General features: G+C 47.7%; 1 protein-coding gene across 3 annotated transcripts in view; it reads left to right on the top strand.

Annotated features, from left to right (window-relative positions):
* The window catches only part of TPST1 (tyrosylprotein sulfotransferase 1), a 542,880-nt gene that overhangs the window by 418,895 nt on the left and 103,418 nt on the right, over positions 1-20,567 (top strand). For all 3 annotated transcript variants that reach the window (XM_069614863.1, XM_069614864.1, XM_069614865.1), the window contains exon 3: positions 7,114-7,312. In XM_069614863.1, coding sequence (XP_069470964.1) covers positions 7,114-7,312 — 199 coding nt within the window. The remainder of the gene's footprint in view (positions 1-7,113; positions 7,313-20,567) is intronic.

Below are 20,567 nucleotides of genomic sequence, written 5' to 3'. Positions count from 1 at the left end.
CTCCCCTTTGGGCGAGCACGTCCCGCACACAACGCTGCAATTCGAGGAATGGCATCTTGCTATTACAATCATGTATTAGTACCCGATGGCCGTGTAACATTGGTTGATATGTTCATTCGGCTATGGTCCCATTGTTTCACATGCATTCTTAGCAGTCGCGAACAGACTTGTGAAGGGTCAGTGGAACGTAGTACTCGAGTAACGGTGGACCCTCATGCATCACTGTACCGAGGTTCACCGACGGGCGGGGCTTGCCATTTGTGAGTGAAGGCAGTTGCCATTTTCACACACAGCCGCACTAGATGGATTAATTTGTGATTCCAAGCGGCCACAGATGCCTTTTCGACGTGATGTTGCAAATGAGGAATTCGAAGGGCGGCGCTTTCGGTCTTCAGCTAGCGGCGAGGAGATGCCCACAGGTCTGACTGCAAATATAACGTTCTATTGTTCAGTGTCCTTGGGACAGGGGCCATGGCGAGGATGCAATGATTGATATGAATAGTTTGGGATGCGCAATAGCGAAGTGGATGATGAGGCCGGACGTTCCCAAATACATGTTACTTCACAACACTGGAATTACGGGCTGGGGCACAGTGGATTTTGCAGGCTGCATAACGCACAGACTCAATGGAATTCTCACATGTTATGTGAGTATGGTAACAGGCGTTCTCATTACGGGATGAGGGAATGATGAATGGATGCATGGGCAGATGATTTGATACGGTGTTTGCCATGTACAGGGCTTCTTGGAATCTGTCTGCCTCCCCTGCGCTATGTGATGCAGGGCTGCCATAGTGGGACCATCGTCTATCTGGCCTTGTTGAGCCCTCCCTGTCTCGACGCGCCTTCAGACACTTGTGTCCATGCACGTTACCAATCCCATCTGATGGATTCTGTTTTCACAGACGCATGCACAGGTACACTCGTTTGTGATGGTGTTTTCACCTCGATATGGATAGTTATGAGTCGCAAGTGGTTTTGGGGTGGTGATGATCCTTTGGAGTGGGCTAGCATGCATATGGCTGTGGATTTAGTGTGATCATTGAGGTGAGTTGTTCGGATGTAGTTCTGATGGCCATTCTATTCTTTTTCTTTTCTTTTGGTTGACAGGTATCTCCTCCCCTTTTGCCACTGCCATCTGTATGCCACTCCTGCAGATGGCTTTTACTCCCGACACCTGCTGCTTCGTGTTAATCAGTGGAGCAGCATTACGATCTTATGGGACGATCGCCAATGGGCCACATGCCCTTACGCAGTACTAGTGGCTCGGAGCAACATTTCGGCCTTTCAGCTGGACTAGTGCCTCCCTATTGGGACGGCCCTGCGGTTCTAGGCGCTTCCATGTTGCCTTTTCGTACGGAATGTAGCCCCTGTGTACCATGAAGGAACAGGGCGTCACACAAGAAGTAGCTGGTCATTTCTTGCGGATGCAGCCCACAATGGTGAAATGTGTTTTGGAGTTCATGGCCTAATGGCTGTATGGGCTTGGTGAATTTGTTGTGCATTAAATTTCTATTCTGATATGGGCCGTGTAGCGTTCTTCTTTGCAAGTGATGTGGCATATTCCTATTTGGGGAGCGATGTATTGTGAGGAGATCTGCATTGGGTTCCAGCTTCGGAGTATAGTTGCGTGGTACTGTGCTGGGCGCGTTTGCCTACGAAGCCCAGTGAGGTCAGGGGTGAGGGCTGCCAATATGACTGTTTGGATGATGTCATGCTCAGGGGCGGGGGATTAGGTTTTGTGTAACAGATGCCGGTCAGCCAGGTGGATTGGTGGAATGATGTGATTATCGGAATATTGCTGCCTGTGTTTGCGTGCGTTTCTTGGTGGGAGACTGAGGTCATGTCCATTGGTATAGCTTCTGTATTCGTGCCATCTGTGCCCTGCAGCTCCCATTGGCCCCTCTTGTGATTCTTTTGTTCGTTGGCATGCATGGGTGACTTGTACATTTCACTGGTTGCATTGTGACTTCGTTGCACCTACGGGGAGTTGTGCTATGTGGCCAGGGAGCGGTGTACAGGCACTCAGTGGGGCCGTTTACGGTTGATTCGCGATGCCGTACTTCTCACCATGGCGGAATGGTACTTTCCGCCGTGCTTGATGGCGTTAAGTACATGTCCGCTAGGGTCGGAATTCGCGTACCCTTGCGCCATGGTGCTAATTGCGGTTTAGCATGGCGCGCGCGTACTTGGTGCAGTTAGCGTTGGCGTTCACTACGGTGTCGATAATGGCATCGTACTTTACGGTGACGGGTCATAGTCGCACCGAGCGCTATTCGATGGCGGTATTGCATTTCCGCCATCGTTTTTCGCTTTCCGCCAGGGTCGTAATGAGGGCCATTGTCACATTCATACACCTTCTCTTACATCCACTCTCACTGCATTATCTACACAGGCACACACCCACCCACACAGAACTTTCAAATGCACGCACTATTACATTTCATCTCATTCACCCACCACTCACTGACCCATAGAACATACATACTTTTTTTAAATTTATTAGCATTTAGCTTCAAAAGAAGCTTTTAGTTTAAGAAAAGAAAACGAAAAGAAAAAATAAAAGAAATCCATAACAATAAGAACACATAATACAAACAATGGGACTAAAAACCAAAGATAATCAGCAGCTTTTGCTGTTGCAAAATGCAAGGCAAATATGCTCTTGTCAATTTAAGTTTCATTTGTTATCTTCAAACTTTTTGAAAATGATTGATACCACCTCTAACAAGGCAAACGTTACAGATGACCTTGTACCCTGTAGAAGTTGTAACCAAATGTCTTTCTTCGTTAAAGTTTGATTGTTCACGAAAAATCTGCCTAATAGGTTACTTCAGATGTCCATGGCGCCCTGACAGCTCATAATAAGATGGCGAAGCGTTTCCATTTTCTGACCACAGAGCCTGCAGTTATAGTGTCTAGTACTCTTCGGTTTCCTTGCTTCAAGAATTTCTTTTGTCGGAAAAATGTTCAGGCGCAGTCTGAGAAATTGTTGTCGCAGTACAGCCGACGGAAACTTGCTCAGATAGAGCAGAGTTCAGCCACGCTTGTTCAGGGCAACACAGTATTTCCCATAAAGTTTGGATGACTGCTGACTTGGACGACTCAATCCAGTCATACTCATATAGACGTTTTTTCACAAGATCAGGATTTTCAATGAGTATTATTTCTGTAGTATCTATTGAGTCCAACAGTCCCATGCATTTAATGCTCCAATCGACGAGTAATGGCTCTTTTCCTGTCTTGAGGGCCTGTCCCAACAACCCAAATCCACTATCCGGTGGAGGCAGCAGGCATTTGCGATATAAGGAGAGAGATTTCCAACTAACATAGGTGATTAAAGAAGTAAGTCCAAACTCTCTCCTTATCACTGCCATCGGCATAAAATAAGGAAGATTAAGTATGGTTCTCCAAAAGAGACCCACTAGAATTTGCCACAGGTTCCAACTCAACTGGAGAGAACACTCGGCCCCATAGGTCACAATAGGGACTACCTTCATGGTATAAAAATGTAACAGAGGAGCCAGTGTAAATTTGCAGTATATGCATACAATCAGTCTTGCCTGGGCTGTTAACATCTTCAATTTACGCCTTAGCACTACTTCTCTTTGGGCTTCACTGTATCTTGCATTGATTGGTATACCTAAGTAAAGCATTTCCATTGTCTCACAAATTTGATCTCCGTTTATGTACCAACCCTTGAATTTTAGCGATTGGCGCCTTAGCTTACCAAGATTGAGCACTGCTGATTTGGTAGCATTTACTCTCAGATCGTTGGAAGAAAGGAAGGATGCCAACGCATCCAATTGGCGCTGTAGCCCAATCGGAGTTTCATCCAAAAGGATAACATTGTCTGCATACAACAATCTGTTCATTGGGATGCCTGTGATACATGGTGGAAAGCACCTAATGTCCGTGAAGGCATCGCCCATGTCTGAGATATACAGTTTGAAGATGGCAGGGGCTAGGCGGCAACCCTGTTTGAGGCCCACTCCCGTTTTAATCGGGTTTGTCATGTCCCCCTTTTGATTGAGTTTAATTTGAATACTGGTGTTTGAATGAAGAGCCTCCATGGCCTCACGTAGATCTGCCGGACAGCCCCACTCCTTTAACTTCTCCCAAAGCCTATCTCTATTAACTGAATCAAACGCTTGTTACAGGTCCACTGATGCAAGATATATGTTTTACTGTTCTTCTTTGGGGTTCTCAGTTTCAGGTAGTTGATTAGGAAAAGGTTCAATGATGTTCCGATTCCCTTTTCCAACCCAGCCTGCCAACGGTCCCGATGTTTAGAGTCCCAGCTCCAATCTGTGAGATGATTCAGGACCAAAGTGGCAAAAAGCTTCCCAATAACGCCCAGAAGGGCGATAGGCCTGTAGTTCGTTGCCACAGACCTATCACCCTTCTTAAAGATGGGTACAATTATAGATTTTGTCCATGTTGCCAGAATGGTATGTTTTGATTTCACCAAGAGAAACAGGCGATGTAAGAAGGATGCCCATTCCTCAAGGTGCTGTTTCAAAGTCAAATTTGTGAGGCCATCAGGGCCTGCTGCTCTGGAGTTGCTGGAGGTTTTGATTAAATCAAGAATGTCCTCTCTATCAGTTCCAAACTCCCATCTCAAACTTGTATTTCCTATGGGATTTATATTGTGTGAGTTGGGCTTTGAGAAGAGTCTAGAAAAGTGATCCATCCAATCCTTCGCTAAAATGGGGTTGGTAATAAGACTTTGCAGAACATACATACATCTGGCATGCACTCCACACAGGCAGAATACACATCACCTTTTTTTTTTTTTTTAAACTTCTTTCCTGTTTTTCCAGCTTCGGTCCGTCACTCCAGGCCAACCTCGACTTCTCGGTGCTGCTCAGAAACGGGAAGCTGGGAGAGCTTCCTGGTTCCTGTATGTGAGCCGCGAGGAAGCCGGTGAAGGGGTTGGAGCTGAACATGGCATGTGACACGTGCCACGTCACAATCAGCTCCTTACTGAGTGATTCCTTCTCGCGCAGCAAGCCCTGGCCCAGCCTTCATCCTGATGGGTGAAGACTGTGCTGGGGCAACCCCAGACCTGGTGTGGCGGGGGACCCCTCAACTCCAGGAGCTTCACTGTAAAAAACAAATATATATATATATATATTTTTTTTTTTTTGAGGGGTCTGGAGAAGGGAATGAGGGATAGGGGTGCTGAGGAAGGTGGAGGGGTGTAAGGACAGGGCCGTTGTATGTTTAGATGGCGGCGATAAGGTGGGCTGCGAGGAGGTGGGCTGCGGAAGGTTTATGTAAGCACAGCACTGGTGTATTTATGGATGGGTTTAGCAAAGAGAAAATGGGATGGCATGGCTAGTATGCGAGGGGCTATGGAAGATGGCATCTCCCAGGGAGGGGAAGAAAGTGTGACCAGAGCCAAAAGTGTTGGCACTTATCTTATAATGCAGCAAACTTGCTTCAAGCACGTTGCCAGTCCACTCTGTACAGTCTCCTGCACCATGCCAGTAAGTGCAGTGCTCCTCCTGTCATGCCCCAGGCCAATCGGCGAGTGGCAGAGGGCGGGACAGCCACGCTCCTGTATGTGCAGCAACCACATCAGTAGCATTTTTTAAAAAATAATTCTGGGGCAAATATGCAGCAGGTGGTGCTCGTTGTCGTCCTCCGCTTTGACCCAGAACGTCTCTGAGCGCAGTCAAGCTTGCCCAGTTATATTGGCAAGTAGGAGTCCTGATAAGCTGCTGAGGATTGTAAGAGTCCAATGATGTATAGGCCACAGTGGTGCAAACATTCCCATCCAGGGCCACAGAATCTGTTATTAAAATGTGTATATTGCCGCTGAGCATTATGGACGTGCGTCTGTGGCCTAGGATCTTCTGCCACTCACTCATTGTGGTGGCCCATCTGAAACCTTGCAAACCTTAAGACAAGCGTCTTGCACCATCTACACAGAAGCCTGGCAGGCCTTGCTGCACTAGGCAGGCTGAATGCGGCAGGATTTTAGCTTCTCCAATGTCTTATTTACCCATTGCCAGTGGCGCGTCAATGGAGTGGCCTAGAGTGGCACTTGCTACCCCTGGACAGTGGCGCGTCAATGGAGTGGCCTGGAGTGGCACGTGCTACCCCTGGAATCTGATTGGCCACCCCAGGTGCCACCCCATTATCCTAAACTATGATAGGGGGAGGGGGGGGGAACGTGGGGGGGGGGGGTTTGTGTGTGTGTGTGTGTTTGGACAGGCCACTGCACATTGCATCTCTCGCCCATGGAGTAACCGCACAGGCAGCGTGGGGGGGGGGGGACATTGCCCCTCTTCCCAACCCGCCACTGCTACAGCTAAGTCCAAAGACCGCATTCCAGGGACGGAAGGTAGTAATGCTGCACAGGTTATCACAAGAACAAACCCACAGCAGCATGTTAATTGGGGTGTAGTGAGCTTTCTAAATTGTTTTTTCTGCTGTATGCCACACATGTTGCCCCGACACTCAGAACATCTGCAGTCCTAAATCCAGGCCGAAACCAACATCTGCTCGACACATCCACCTCTCGCTAAACATGGGCCATTTCCAGCGCCTCCAAACAGCCGAAGGCTGCCCATTCTTGGCAGCAAACCCGGACCAATCCAAAAATACTTTAGTAAGCCGAAGCCATAGAAACATATGGTTGAAACACCATTGCATTCACAAAAATAATCTACACAAAACACATCGTCACCTATCTACGCAGGGATTCTGTATCCCACGTCTGCTGCTCCTGTGCCAAGGCACTGAGCCTGTGGGGCTTACACTGGCACAGAGACCCGAGGGCACACCAAGAGAGGCACATGGTCACGTGCTGAGATGCAGGGAGTCTGGTACCCCGCTGGCAGAGACAGCTGTACAATATCATGCTGCATCTGGGCTTCAGGGCTGAGGGGGCTGATTTCTATTGCAATAAGGCGTATGCGCTGCACGAGTGGACACCAGGGGGCACTATACATTGGAACTGGGGGGAAGGGAGATTGCAATGGAATGCACGAACGTAGATTAGTCCGTATTTGAAAGCTAGTAAACAGGCCTTTTGTTGCATAAGAAAGGACATTCGATCATGCATGAAACATTCTAATATCTCCTTTTCTTGTTGTTTCACAGAGTGGAAAGGTCGACTGACCAAGTCATCAAGCCGGTCAACGTCGAAGCGTTGTCAAAATGGGTGGGAAAAATACCTCCAGATGTGCTGCGAGACATGCCAGTCATTGCGCCCATGTTGGCCAAACTCGGCTACGATCCTTACGCCAACCCACCCAGTTATGGAAAACCAGATCAACAAGTTCTCGAAAACACGAAACGGGTGAGTCTGCGCATTTACTTTGTTGTGGTGCAAGTGGGCTATTTGTGGAAGAGCAGCAGTTGGCCTCTGAAGAATGAAATAAGGGGTGCGTCAGAGAATGGCTGCCGGGCCCTGTCATCATAGGCAGCGCCACACAAACTGAGGTGCGTCACAGGCGTCTGCAAACGCGCACCTCTTCAGAGATCCATTAAATGTCGATGTTTGCTTTCTCGCTATGCCCTGCTGCTGTTTCGAAGCAATCCCACTTTGGGCTGAGTAGAAAACCAATACACGAGAACATTAAGGAACTTGCCGAGGCTCACACAATGTGGGTCAAATAGGGGAGTCCATTTAGAAGCCAAGTTTTCCTATTCCGCATCTACAAATTACCGTTTGGATCAGATCTCCTCATGCATACCACTGTAAAGGGGGTCAGTGGCCCAAGCATGGCCAACTTAATATGGCCAATCCCCTACAACTACACCAGCCGAGCCGCTGATCCTGTAGAAACCCCCCTGCGGCACACCAGCACCCTCTGCCAACTGGCTAGGTCTTCGAAACACCTTTCAGCCTCATTCTAACTATGCCACCCTTCGTTCCTGCCCCGCCCTGCACGCCACGCCCTCCTCTTAACCCCTGCATTGAGTTTTTCATTCACACCCGTGGCCACTTACTATTTGAGTACCAGTATTGTGCCACCTAGCAATAGGTTTTACTAGTATTTTTCCCCGTTGCATTGGCTTGCCTGTCCTCAACCCACTCGCCACGGTATCAGGTAATAATATCCCCATAAAAAATGTCGCCATATATATATGGTCGCCGGAAAACGGCATAGGCAACATTAGTTATGGGGATCATTTATCGGGTAAATGGGAGCGGGGGTATCCACTGATCCCTTAAAAAAATATGGGGGTTGCAGGGTTGTCCCCTGCAGGTTCAATGGGTTAATGTGGCTGCAAATAAAGGCACCATTCTTGTATGGCAATATTTTTGCAGGGATATTGGCACATGAAACCCTCGCCACAAGGTGAGCGCAAGTGAGATCAAAACGTATCCACGCCCCGTCATGCTGGCCATGTTATGCCTCATCAACACTTCATGTTTGTAGCTGTTCTTTGAGCTCCTACGTCACCCTTCTCTCTCATCTCCTCCTCACACTCGCCTTAGGATGCCCCGGGCAGGGGCACAATAAACCAACCCGAGCACAAACCTTGGTGCTGAGAAACCAATGCAGTGGTAATTGGTGCGGTATAAAAGACCACTTGTATTGCATCTCATTACATAGCATTCATTGAAAAGGTGTTCCCCTTCAGGTATGTCACCTTTTACTGGGAGCCACCCCCCTCACATATTTTGGATCTATGGCACATCACAGTGATGGGTATTTTACGGGAGGGCAAGTGTTCTTCCCGCCCTTCCCATCCCCATACATTCTATGTTGCCACCCCCGCCCCTCTACCCTTACCAAAAACACTGCATTCAAATGTGATAAAATGTCCGTATTCCGTTTATGACCAGGCTCCGGTGAGTTGGGGCACACCAAGGATTGGCCTCTATGATGAGTCCCTGTTGCATAGATTATCGGTATACTGACTCCACCTGTCCATTCTGAAGGAAACTGTCCCCTTATGACCAGGTCATCCGAATCTTATGCATCAGAAAGGTGTATATCCTGAAGACATTGCTTGTGTTTGTCACCACCTGTTTTATAATGGGAGTCTATATTGACTATGTTTACTGCCAGGGCTCGGCCATAAATCCAAATCCGGCAACTTCGAAAGTCTTTGCTTTCACCAGACAATCCTCGTGCTTTCTTTGATTATAGACTCACAAAACAACGTACTGGGTACTGGGGTTGCACAAGGCCAGGGACCTGTCCCTATCAACCGGAGATGGGGATCCCTCTCAGCCTGGGGTGGGAGGCCTACTATGGTAAGTTATCCTACAGCCAGTCCTACTCCAGAGGCGGGCGTGGGAGGGCCCCAGTCCCTGTCCATTCTTCATGTGCTTGCATGTTTAAGTTAAGTACCACTGTTTGTCACTCAATGCCTGTACTACACCATGCTGGCCAGTTTCATTATCTCCTAGGAAACTACAACATCCAGCACTCCTGAGCCAAAACCAAATCGGAACGGGAAAGAGACAGCAGAGAACCTGAGCAGTGTAGAGCAGCCTGCACAACAGCTCAGTGAGCACATTCAGGATGCTACCCAGACTAGTGCGCCCAGCATTCCTACAACCTCAGCGCTCAGTGGCAAATACACAAGGAACAACCTCATACCAGCAACAAGGTCGGGGAGTGTGACCTTTACCAAGCCGGCACCATGAACGGTCCGGCAAAGCCGTTGACTGAGGAGTGGGCTACAATTGACAAATGCAGGTGGACCAGTGTATTGAAATATGGCGGGGCTTAAGACTCCCTTTGTATGCTTTCTTGCTTGTAACACCTCCCCATGAAAAATAATAGACACCAGTTGGCCCAGGCAACCAGGTGAGTGAGAGAGCCGCCAGTGGATGGAAGTAGAAGGGGAGGATGTTAAAAGAGAGGACAGGAAGCAAGAAGGTGTGTGTGGGTTATTTGGGTGAGGTCAATGGAGGAGGGGGACAAACAATCCAGGCCGAGGACGATGGTGCATAGGAGAGTGAAGGAGAATGGTTAAAGGAGTGTGTAAGGTGTGGTATTGATTGTTGGGATTAAGTGGTACTCGGGTTTGAGTGTGAGTGAGCCTAGAAGAAAGAGAGATTAGGGAGTGAATGAAAAGGTGACTGGGGAAGCAATAGGAGGGTGACTGTGAGGAGAGGGTGTGGGTGGAGTGAGAGTAGTATGAAGGGGGGACTATTTGTGTGGAGAGGGGAGAGTAGTATTAGTGTAGAGTGGGGAGGGTAGTATTGAGGAGAGGGGAGAGTAGTATTGAGGAAAGGGGAGAGTATTATTGAGGAGAGGTAAGAGTAGTAGTAGTGCAGAGAGGGAGTACAATCAAAGGTAGAAAGTAGAGAAAGGAACATTGGAGGGATAGAGGAGGAAGTGGCAGGGAGAACGTGGCGTGACAGCAGGTGGAGAAGGAGGAGGTAAAGGGAGAGCAATAGACATAGGGAGAGGCACCTCAGATTGTGGAAGGATAAGGCCAAGTGAGGCCTGAGTGTCTATAAGGCAAAAAACAACCCTGTACATTACATCACATTGGGAAACCTAGATCACGGACCATCTAGACTGTTCCAAGATGGAGGCTTAGATAGAATAGGCGTTTGCCTTTAGGCCGTCGCATCCAGTCAGAGTGCTCTTTGTATTGTAGGGGTTCCCAATCACTAGTGATAAGCCTCATTTTGTGGGATGCCTGGGTTAGGGAGGGACTAGCCCACACTAGGATAGAGAGAGAGGGATGGACCTTAGGACACCCTTTACTATTCTGACCATAAAAACACTTGAACTGTCTTCTAGAGTTGCTGTGTTCTTGAGGCCATCTGTAACACTGTGTAGCTGACTCACAGAGCTACCTGTTGACCAAACCTACAAGTTGGTACATACCCATAATGGCAGTCAAGAAGGGGTCCCCCTTTAAGCAAGCACCCATCGACAACCCCACTGTTTTTTTAGTTTGGGCTATTAGGTGTCGCTTGCGAAACCTATAAGCCGAAACTATTTGATTGGAGTACAGATAGGAGGAATGGCATATGAGTGAAGATAGGGAGGAATGACATATGAGGAGGGACAGAGAGGCTGTGGGTGTTTGGTTATGTGCCCATCCATTGCCTGCCCATGACCATGATAATCCCTATGGCATTTCTCCCCTCCCCCATTCCTGTCGCTGCTCGGCCATAACTCTTCCTCTTTGGAACTCTTTGCATACAAAGAGCCTCACAGTGTTTGTTCAGAACGGTCTTCTCAGAGTTCATGACTTCATTGAAGTTGTAAACATCGTGACATGATGTCGACGGATTGCTCAATTTATACAAAAGCAAATTCAAACGCTGAGGAAACAACACGTGTGCAAGTGATTTGTTCTGTTTTCTTGCAGATGTGTACCTCGCCAGTGTGGACAAATACACCCGTGAGCGAAACCTGTGTTATTATCAGTTTCTTTCCTCAAGCAGAGCAATTAAAGCAGGGGTGATTTACAAGTGATGGCCCATTTAAGAGGCAATTTCTTTGGAAAAGACATTCATAACGTTTCCGTCTTAAGAAATACAAATAGGCATTTTAATTTTCAAGAGTACCCCTCCTCCAGGTCAATGAAATTATATCACACATAATAGTTTTAAAGTAACTACATTATTTTCAGATGTTCATGTTTAACACACCAAAAACCATTTATTTTGGTAGAATGTAATATTTGTTATCACATCATTTATGAACCTGTATTTGTCAAACACTGAAACCTTGTCAGACATTGCGTGTTATAAGTGTTGAAAGTACATTTTCAAAGCCCAAAGGCCATTTTTTGCCTTTTTCTGATTTGCATTCTGGAATTTGTATCCTCCCCGTTAAAATGGGGGGTAAATCGCCACAATTTGACACTTTTTGCCTAACATACTTCTATAGGGATTTATATATTTGAGTGAGTACCTTACTATGTATGTGTACTTTTGAAGTCATCTTCATAAAGCAGAGCATTGTTGAAAGCCAGTCATGGGATTGAGGAGGGGAAATGATGCGAGGGCAAGTGAGCCATGAATATTTGCCCGGTTGCATGTGATTATGTGGAATCACAAAATAACTAATCCAATCACAAATAATACCAAAATAACAAATTCCTTTTTTGTTTTTCGGGGGGGTTCCTTCCAAAAGCCACCCTTTTTTGTTCCTAATTCTTTCCCCTCACCCCGAAAACCACTATTCCCACTCCCAATCCAATTTTTACTTTTACCCAAATTCGTTATTTTGAAATTAGTTATTTTGGATTTGTTGTAATTGGATTCGTTATTTTGTGATTCGTTCTTTTGGATTTGTTGTAATTGGATTCGTTATTTTGTGATTTCACATAATCACTGCATACCTATTTGCACAGGATGCGGCAAAGAGGTTGCAATCCTGGAGACTGGTGTAGTTATTTTGCCCTGATTGTGGCCATGTGCTGCTTTTCGGTGCAAAAGTAAAGGAAACATGTGGGTGGACAGAGGGCCGACACAACCCACTTAGGTGGTTTTTGAGGTCGGCAGGCTTGCTAAAGCATTTGGCTACCAGGATTTCACTCAGGTTGTCATGTTCCAAGTGCAGACGCTTACCCACAAGACCACATAAAATTGTCATTAAAACACAAGTCTCATATTGGGAATTGGTTTTCCAAATATATCACTACAGTTTGCTCGGTTTAAAAGGTGAGCACCTTTTATACTTTGCCTGCCTATTTATTGGAACATTTCCTCAGGTTATTTTTCTGGTGTTGATTACTTTGTTTGAGAGGCCAATGCTCTTTTCTCTTGTGAACTTTCTTTTAAGGGGAAAAGTCAATGGAACTAAGTTTTTATATGTCACTTTAAGATATGTTGAGTTACTGTGTGTATATTCGTGGGTGACAGCTTTTGATTTACGCTATGGTGGTCCCCCACACCCTGTGAAGTGAGGGAGTCATATTCATCCCCAGGTAAGAACAACACATTTTACAGCACACGTTGAAGCAGAACTAGGAGAAATGCCATATGATTTACAGAAAGGTATCAACATATAAAATCTCACAACAGTCCTCTGACCCGCTGAGTTACCTCTACAATATTCTGCTTTAGGATCCCCTGCTATTCCTGAACCCGGCAAACAGTTCCATAGCTCTCAACTCACACGCTTTTGGCGGGCGTCACCCGCCTTGTAAAGGGCCGACTCACCCGCCAAGCCTCTTGCACGCCCATTGATTCCAATGGGCTTCTCACCCGCCAAAAACATAATCTGGTGATTTCACCCGCCTTTGCAACACAAATGGTTGAGAGCTATGCAGTTCTAGCCTGCTCCCCACCTCCAATCAAGTCTCAGGACGTATATTAATGAGACTCTTTTCCCATTTGGTAGTGAGGAGCACTTGATTAACGTAGCTATTATCTGCTTGGGTTTATTTCTTTTGACAGTCAAAATAATCTGTATCTGTAGCTTTTGAAATAAAATCATATTGCTAATTTGGACAATATGACCAAATATACACATAATAAAAATGAAAACAGTTGTGAAACTTCTGCAAAAACAGCAGTTAGTTTCATTTAGCAAAACACAATCTTATATTTTTGCAATGCCTTTCACAGTCAGATAGTGTTTCCAACCCAAAGTTTCAAGAAGACCTTTGCAAACAGTATTTCTGCAAGTTACATCTGGGAAGAGATGTGTTCAAGTTCCTGACTTGCATACTTCTTCCAAATCCCTGCTTTGCCACTTAACCAGAGTCAGTGCTCCCGGGCAAACTCTTATCACACTTTGCCTTACCTGCTAAAATTAGAAGTCTATACTTCAGATCACACTGTCTGCTACTTCAGAAAAAGCCATACTCCTGTTATTGCCACATAGGTACATTTTAATAGTCACAATTCAAACACTGGACGTCACAGTGTATTCGTCTACCACCTTACGCCTGGCAACATGTTTTTAATTTAACTTCCTATGACACCTTTGCATACTAAAAACTCATTCTGTGATATCACTGCTGTCACTATTAATGCAAATTAGGGGGGCCCACACATCTTTTACCGCCCAGGGCCCTCTAGTTCTACGGCCGGCACTGCTCCCACATGTGATAATCTACACAATTCTGTTAAAAGGTCATTTTTTTTGGTCCAATTACCTTGCAAGCTCTTCATTTTATCATTGCTCGTATGCTAAGTAGCACCATGCTGCAAGCGGGGACGAAAAAGGCAAGGCTGCCAAGTGGACACTTAAAACCAGTTCTGCCTTTTCAGACACCAGCACTTGTGTTCTGGGACTTGTGCTTCTGTTTTATAGTTTGGGCTATTAGGTATCGCTTCTGACACCTATAAGTAGAAACTATTGTATTGGAGTACACATAGGGAGGAATAACATATGAGAAGGGATACAGAGTCTGTAGGTGTTGTTTGGTTGGTTATTTGCACACCCATTGCCCACCCATGGCCATGCTAATCCCTATAGCAATTCCCACCCATTCCTGCCTCTGCCTGCCCAAAACCCCTCCTCATAGGAACTCTTTAAGAACGCTTTAATCAAGCCTTACCATCAAACTTGCCACTCAAAGTGCCTGTCAATGTTTTTTCAAAGCAGTCTGCTGAGAGGTAATGACTTAATTGGAGTTGTAAATATGCTACTGGTGTAATTACAATGTCTTACTAGACCTACCTTTAGCCACTCGATTTATGAGCACTCTGCATGTCCTTCACTGAAGTCCTGTAAATAACAAGCATTGCAAAGCCAACATTTTTGGGTTGTGCATAAGTTTTAAGATTTTGCCAGGCACTGCTATTAGATGCTCAGGTACTCTCACCATTCACCTACTACCAACAATGGGTAGTTAATGCCACTACTCGGTGCCTCGCAAGTGCCTCTTCCATGCTTACACAAAAAATGGCATTGCCAATGCTTGATTTACATGGGTGCCAATTACAGCTTTATATAGAGAAACACTTCTGTTCACATGCCTGGAACCATCGTGAATCTTTGTTAGGCGATCCTCTGCACACCAGGCCACGACACATCAGAACACTGCTCACATTCCCCCAACATCTCCTCCCAAGCTTCGAGGCTCAAGTGATTCGGTGAAGCCACAGAACCGAAGACTCCGTACCGTTGTACGGGCTCGATTGCAACCCTTTCTGCATTGGCAACTGCCTTGGAGAACGTATAGCAGAAAGGGCGGCCTTACGTCTCCGCGCCGGTCACGTGATACGCTATGGCGTTCCCCGTTTGATCTTGGTGAACGTCACATGATCCAGAGAAGTCACGTGACCCAGCGGCGATTAGTATAAAGGCCTGAGAGACAGATCGCTCATTGCTTCTCAGCTGGCTTCGGACACTGTTTGGCGTTGCTACTTGCTCCTTGTTACCTTGATCACGGAACTCTATCTCGGACTCCCTTGGACACCCCTTGGTACTTTTGCTTGGAACTGTTTACCTGTTGCCGGATATTTGGACTGCACCTCGACTTGTCTTTGGATCATCCCTTGGTACCCTGCTGGTCTCCTACGCCTTTTCCCTACCGGGGATTCAAGTCAAGCCCTGACTCCCACAGGTGGCTACTCCTCATCCACGCTAACCTGCGGTTCTACCATTCCAGGGACCGCCGCATCTAATGAGCCTCGAACCTCCCTACTAGGTTACCTGGGTCTCCCTTACACCAGATAGGTAAGACACTTTAGATTACTTTATTTACCTGCCTGTATTGTGATTGCCTGGTGCTTAACCTCCTTCCTTCTTGACAGCAGCATCGGTGTTCCAGAGGCTCCGTGGATCTGGGAAGACATCTCTCACCTGTGGCCTCAAGGGTCGCACAGCGGGTTTCTATTTTCGTTCCCCTGTGCGTCACTTGGGGACGGAGGTCTCATCGGTCTACACGACACTCAAGTCAGAACAGACTGAGAAGCCGTATAGTCGTGTTAGACGATGCAGGGATCCACGGACGAACCCATGACTGCTTTAGTTCAGGCAATTACAATACTAAGGGCAGACATGGCCGCCGCGAACACAGTGATCCACCAAAGGCTGGATACCATACAGAGCGTTCAGCATTCACTTCCTGCAGACTCGGAGTTTGGAGAGGGCAGCTCCTCCCCTACACCGCCAGTCCCGACTCCAATAGTCCTCCCAACTCCTTCCCCCCTGGCTGCTCCTGAACGTTACCAGGGCGATCCCAAGACATTCATAACCTTTGTTAACCAGTGCAAGTTACATTTCTTATGCAGGCCTTTGGCTTTTCCCACGTCCACTGCTAAGGCCGCCTTCGCCCTTTCCCATTTAGCTGGTACAGCTGCCGCTTGGGCTAATCCCCTGTTAGAAAACAATAGCCCGGTTCTTTACGACTTTGATTTGTTGGTCCTAGAAATGTCCCGAGTATTCGATACTCGACACAAGGCACAGTCTAGGGATTTGGAGTTGTTGGAATTGACTCAGGGCAAAAGAACGCTGATAGATTACATCACCAGGTTTAATCAGCTAGTTGCGGAAACATCATGGCCAGAGAATAAGCGGGCGGTGGTCTTTTATAGGGGATTGAATAACACCATGAAAGACGCTTTAGCAGTGATCCCTTCTATGCCTACCCAGTACCAGGAATTGGTTGACCTCGTCCTGCAGGTAGATGCACGCCGAGCGGAGCGTAGAGCTGAATCAGGGGCCTCCTCCTCTCCTCCTCTTGTTAACACTCCCGTTTCCGTTACTGAAGAACCTATGCAAGTGGGAGGGGTACGCAGTCCTATTACAACATCTGAGAGGGAACGAAGAAGGGTTGATAATGCGTGCTTTTACTGTGGCATCACTGGACATTTCGTGAAAGAGTGTCCTCGACGTCCCAAGAAGAGTCAGGTTTTTCGGATGGCTCGACCTTAGAACCGGAGACCAGGTCGAGTGTTCCATCATCTTCTCCGGGAACCCCTCTTACCTTTGCTCGTGTTCAACCTATCTCCGTAAAGGCTACTCTATGTCCCTCTACTGGCCTTCTGCATGTAGTCAATATCATTATTGATTCTGGTGCCACTGGTAATTACATAGATATTGAATTAGCCCATTCCCTCAATCTACCTTTAGTGGTAAAAACACGACCGGAACCTGTCCAAGCCGTAGACGGCTCCGCATTGATTTCTGGTCCTGTTAGACACCAAACCGCACCCCTCTTGTTGAACATACAGGACATACACACAGAAACCTTGAGCTTTGATTTGATCACCGCACCTCAATTCGGTATCATACTAGGGATACCCTGGTTACGTGAACATAACCCATTGATCAATTGGCAAGCAGGCACTGTACTCTTTGAGTCCGATATTTGTCAGAATTATTGTCTCCCGATCCATCAAGCCTCTGACACACCCTCTCGGGTCTTGGGAGCACTAGCACAACTCACACTGACGGTTGACGATCCAGAAGTCATACAGTCTCATACTGTTGGGGGGTTGGTGTCTGGGATCCCACCAGAATATCTGGCTTTCGAATCGGTTTTCGATCGAGGCTCGTCTGAGGTACTTCCTCCACATAGACCTTATGACTGCCCAATCGAACTGCTTCCTGATTCCACCGTTCCTTCGGGCAGGATCTACTCTCTATCTCCTTCGGAGGAACTGGTGTTAAAAGAATACGTACAGAATGCCCTGCGTTTAGGACACATCCGCCCCTCCACTTCACCAGCGGCAAGTCCTATCTTCTTTGTACCTAAGAAGGAGGGGGATTTACGTCCTTGTGTGGATTATCGGCGTCTGAACGCGATCACCAAGAAGGATAGATATCCCATCCCGTTAATCACTCCACTCTTAGATCACTTAACACATGCCACCGTTTTTACCAAACTTGATCTACGCGGCGCATACAATTTGGTACGCGTTCGCGAGGGAGACGAGTGGAAAACTGCTTTCTGTACACGTTACGGATTGTACGAATATCTTGTCATGCCTTTTGGCTTATGTAACGCCCCGGCCACGTTCCAACGATTCATGAATGACATTTTCAGGGATATTCTGGATGTGTACATGGTTGTATATTTGGACGACATCCTGATCTTCTCTCGTGACCTGGATGTCCATGTAAAACACGTCCGAGAGGTATTAGCCCGTTTAAGCAAACATTCCTTATTTGCCAAACCTGAGAAATGTCAGTTCCATAAGACCTCTGTTGAGTTTTTGGGTTTCCATATCACCCCTGGGGCGGTATCCATGAACGAGTCTAAGGTCAAAGCAGTCTTAGATTGGCCAGTACCTCAAACACTCAAGTCCTTGCAGGCCTTTTTAGGATTCGCCAACTTCTATAGGCGTTTCATCTCTTCCTTTTCCACGATTGTAGCCCCACTCACGGCCCTGACTAGCCCTCGGGTGCCATATCAGTGGCAGAGAGAACAGCAGGAGGCTTTTGTGACTCTGAAAACCGCCTTTACTACCGCACCGGTACTCCAACATCCCAATCCGGATCTTCCGTTCATAGTCGAGGCAGATGCCTCTTCCTTTGCCCTCGGGGCGGTGCTGTCACAAACGTGTCCTAACACCGGCAAGTTACACCCAGTGGCGTTCCACTCCCGTAAGTTTTCCGGTACTGAGTCTCATTATACCGTTACGGAAAAGGAACTCTTGGCGGTCATGGACGCGTTCCGTGTTTGGCGTCATCATCTTCTGGGGGCTAAGTATCCTGTCACAGTATACTCCGATCATCGGAACCTACAGGATTTGGCCTCCCTGAAATGCATTAATAGCAGACAGGTCCGATGGCATCTTTTCTTTTCCTCCTTCGACTTCCGTATTATGCACCGTCCTGGAACGGCGCATGGGAAGGCGGATGCCTTGTCACGTTCCCCGGGGGGGGTCCAGCTGCCTACATTCCCCGACACTGTTCTCGAAAAGAGTCATGTGATTTGTCTCTGTACTCCCTCATTGTCACTGATAGACTCGGTTCGATCCTGGACTAGCGATCATTCTGACCAGTTACGAGAATGGGATCCGGTATATTCTGATGGTTTACCTTTCGTACATGAACGCCTGTTCCTTCCTACACCTGATACACGTAATCTTGCCCTTGAGTGGTCTCATGACGCCCCCTTTAATGCCCATCCCGGACAAGAGCGCACTTTAGACCTTCTCAAGCGTTGGTGTTGGTGGCCTTCTATGAGGCGCGATGTGGAGTGTTACGTCAGGTCTTGTGCGGTATGTGCTCAGGCTAAACATCAAAGGGGTCGACCGATTGGGTTGTTGCTTCCGCTTCCGGTACCTCCCAGGCCCTGGCATACCTTGACGATGGATTTCGTTACCGATCTCCCCAAGTCGAAAGGCTTCGATACCATCTGGGTAGTAGTGGACACGTTCACAAAAATGGCCCGTTTTGTCCCTTGCAAAGGTGTCCCTTCGGCCCCTGTCTTGGCGGACTTGTTTTTTGAACATGTGTTTATGCTATTCGGCCTCCCTTCGGTCATTATTTCCGATCGAGGTTCGCAGTTCACCTCTCGGTTTTGGAGATCCTTGACGAAACTATTGGGCATTGATACAAGGTATTCTTCGGCCTATCATCCGGAGACCGATGGTCAGACCGAAAGGACGAATCAATCGATGGAACAGTACCTTCGTTGCCTCATATTGCAACACCAGTCCTCTTGGTTGGCCGTTTTGCGGCTTGCGGAGTTTGCGTATAACAATGCGGCTCATTCAGCTACTGGTTATTCTCCTTTTTACGCCCTCTATGGTCAACATCCCAAGGTTTTGCCGGTCCCTGATGCCTCTGGTTCTTTGAATCCTGCGGCCACGACATGTCTTAGGGATCTTTCTGCTATTCATGCGAGTACAGTGGTTCATCTCACTGAAGCAAAGGCCTCTATGAAGGCCCGTGTGGATGGCAAACGTCGTGCTGCTCCCCCTCTGGTGGTGGGTTCTAGGGTCTGGTTGTCTTCCCGACATCTTCGCCTGGTGGGTTGCCGGAAGTTGCTGCCTCGCTTTGTCGGGCCGTATGTGATCTCGCAGGTTGTTAATCCGGTGGCTTTCCGTCTAGTACTCCCCAGCTCTTGGCGTATCCATCCTGTGTTTCATGTCTCCCTCCTCAAACCCTGTCCTGACTCAGTCCGTCTTCGGGCCCCTGTTGCGCCGGTGTCCTTGACCTCACCTGATGTTTTTGAGGTATCGGCCATATTGGGTTCTAGATGGTTTAGGGGTAGGCTCCAGTTTCTGGTGGATTGGACGGGTTACGGCCCGGAGGAGCGTTCGTGGGTTTCCGCATCTGATGTGAACGCCCCGCGGTTGGTAGCCCGCTTCCATAGGGATCATCCGTCCTGCCCACGGGGTCGTGGGCCGTTGGGGGGGGGCTATGTTAGGCGATCCTCTGCACACCAGGCCACGACACATCAGAACACTGCTCACATTCCCCCAACATCTCCTCCCAAGCTTCGAGGCTCAAGTGATTCGGTGAAGCCACAGAACCGAAGACTCCGTACCGTTGTACGGGCTCGATTGCAACCCTTTCTGCATTGGCAACTGCCTTGGAGAACGTATAGCAGAAAGGGCGGCCTTACGTCTCCGCGCCGGTCACGTGATACGCTATGGCGTTCCCCGTTTGATCTTGGTGAACGTCACATGATCCAGAGAAGTCACGTGACCCAGCGGCGATTAGTATAAAGGCCTGAGAGACAGATCGCTCATTGCTTCTCAGCTGGCT

Source organism: Ambystoma mexicanum, chromosome 9 (genome assembly GCF_040938575.1).
Source record: "Ambystoma mexicanum isolate Mex_15411 chromosome 9, UKY_AmexF1_1, whole genome shotgun sequence".
Taxonomy (NCBI): Eukaryota; Metazoa; Chordata; class Amphibia; order Caudata; family Ambystomatidae; genus Ambystoma; species Ambystoma mexicanum.
Note: the sequence above shows the minus strand (reverse complement) of the source record. Positions and strands in the feature narration are given on the sequence as shown.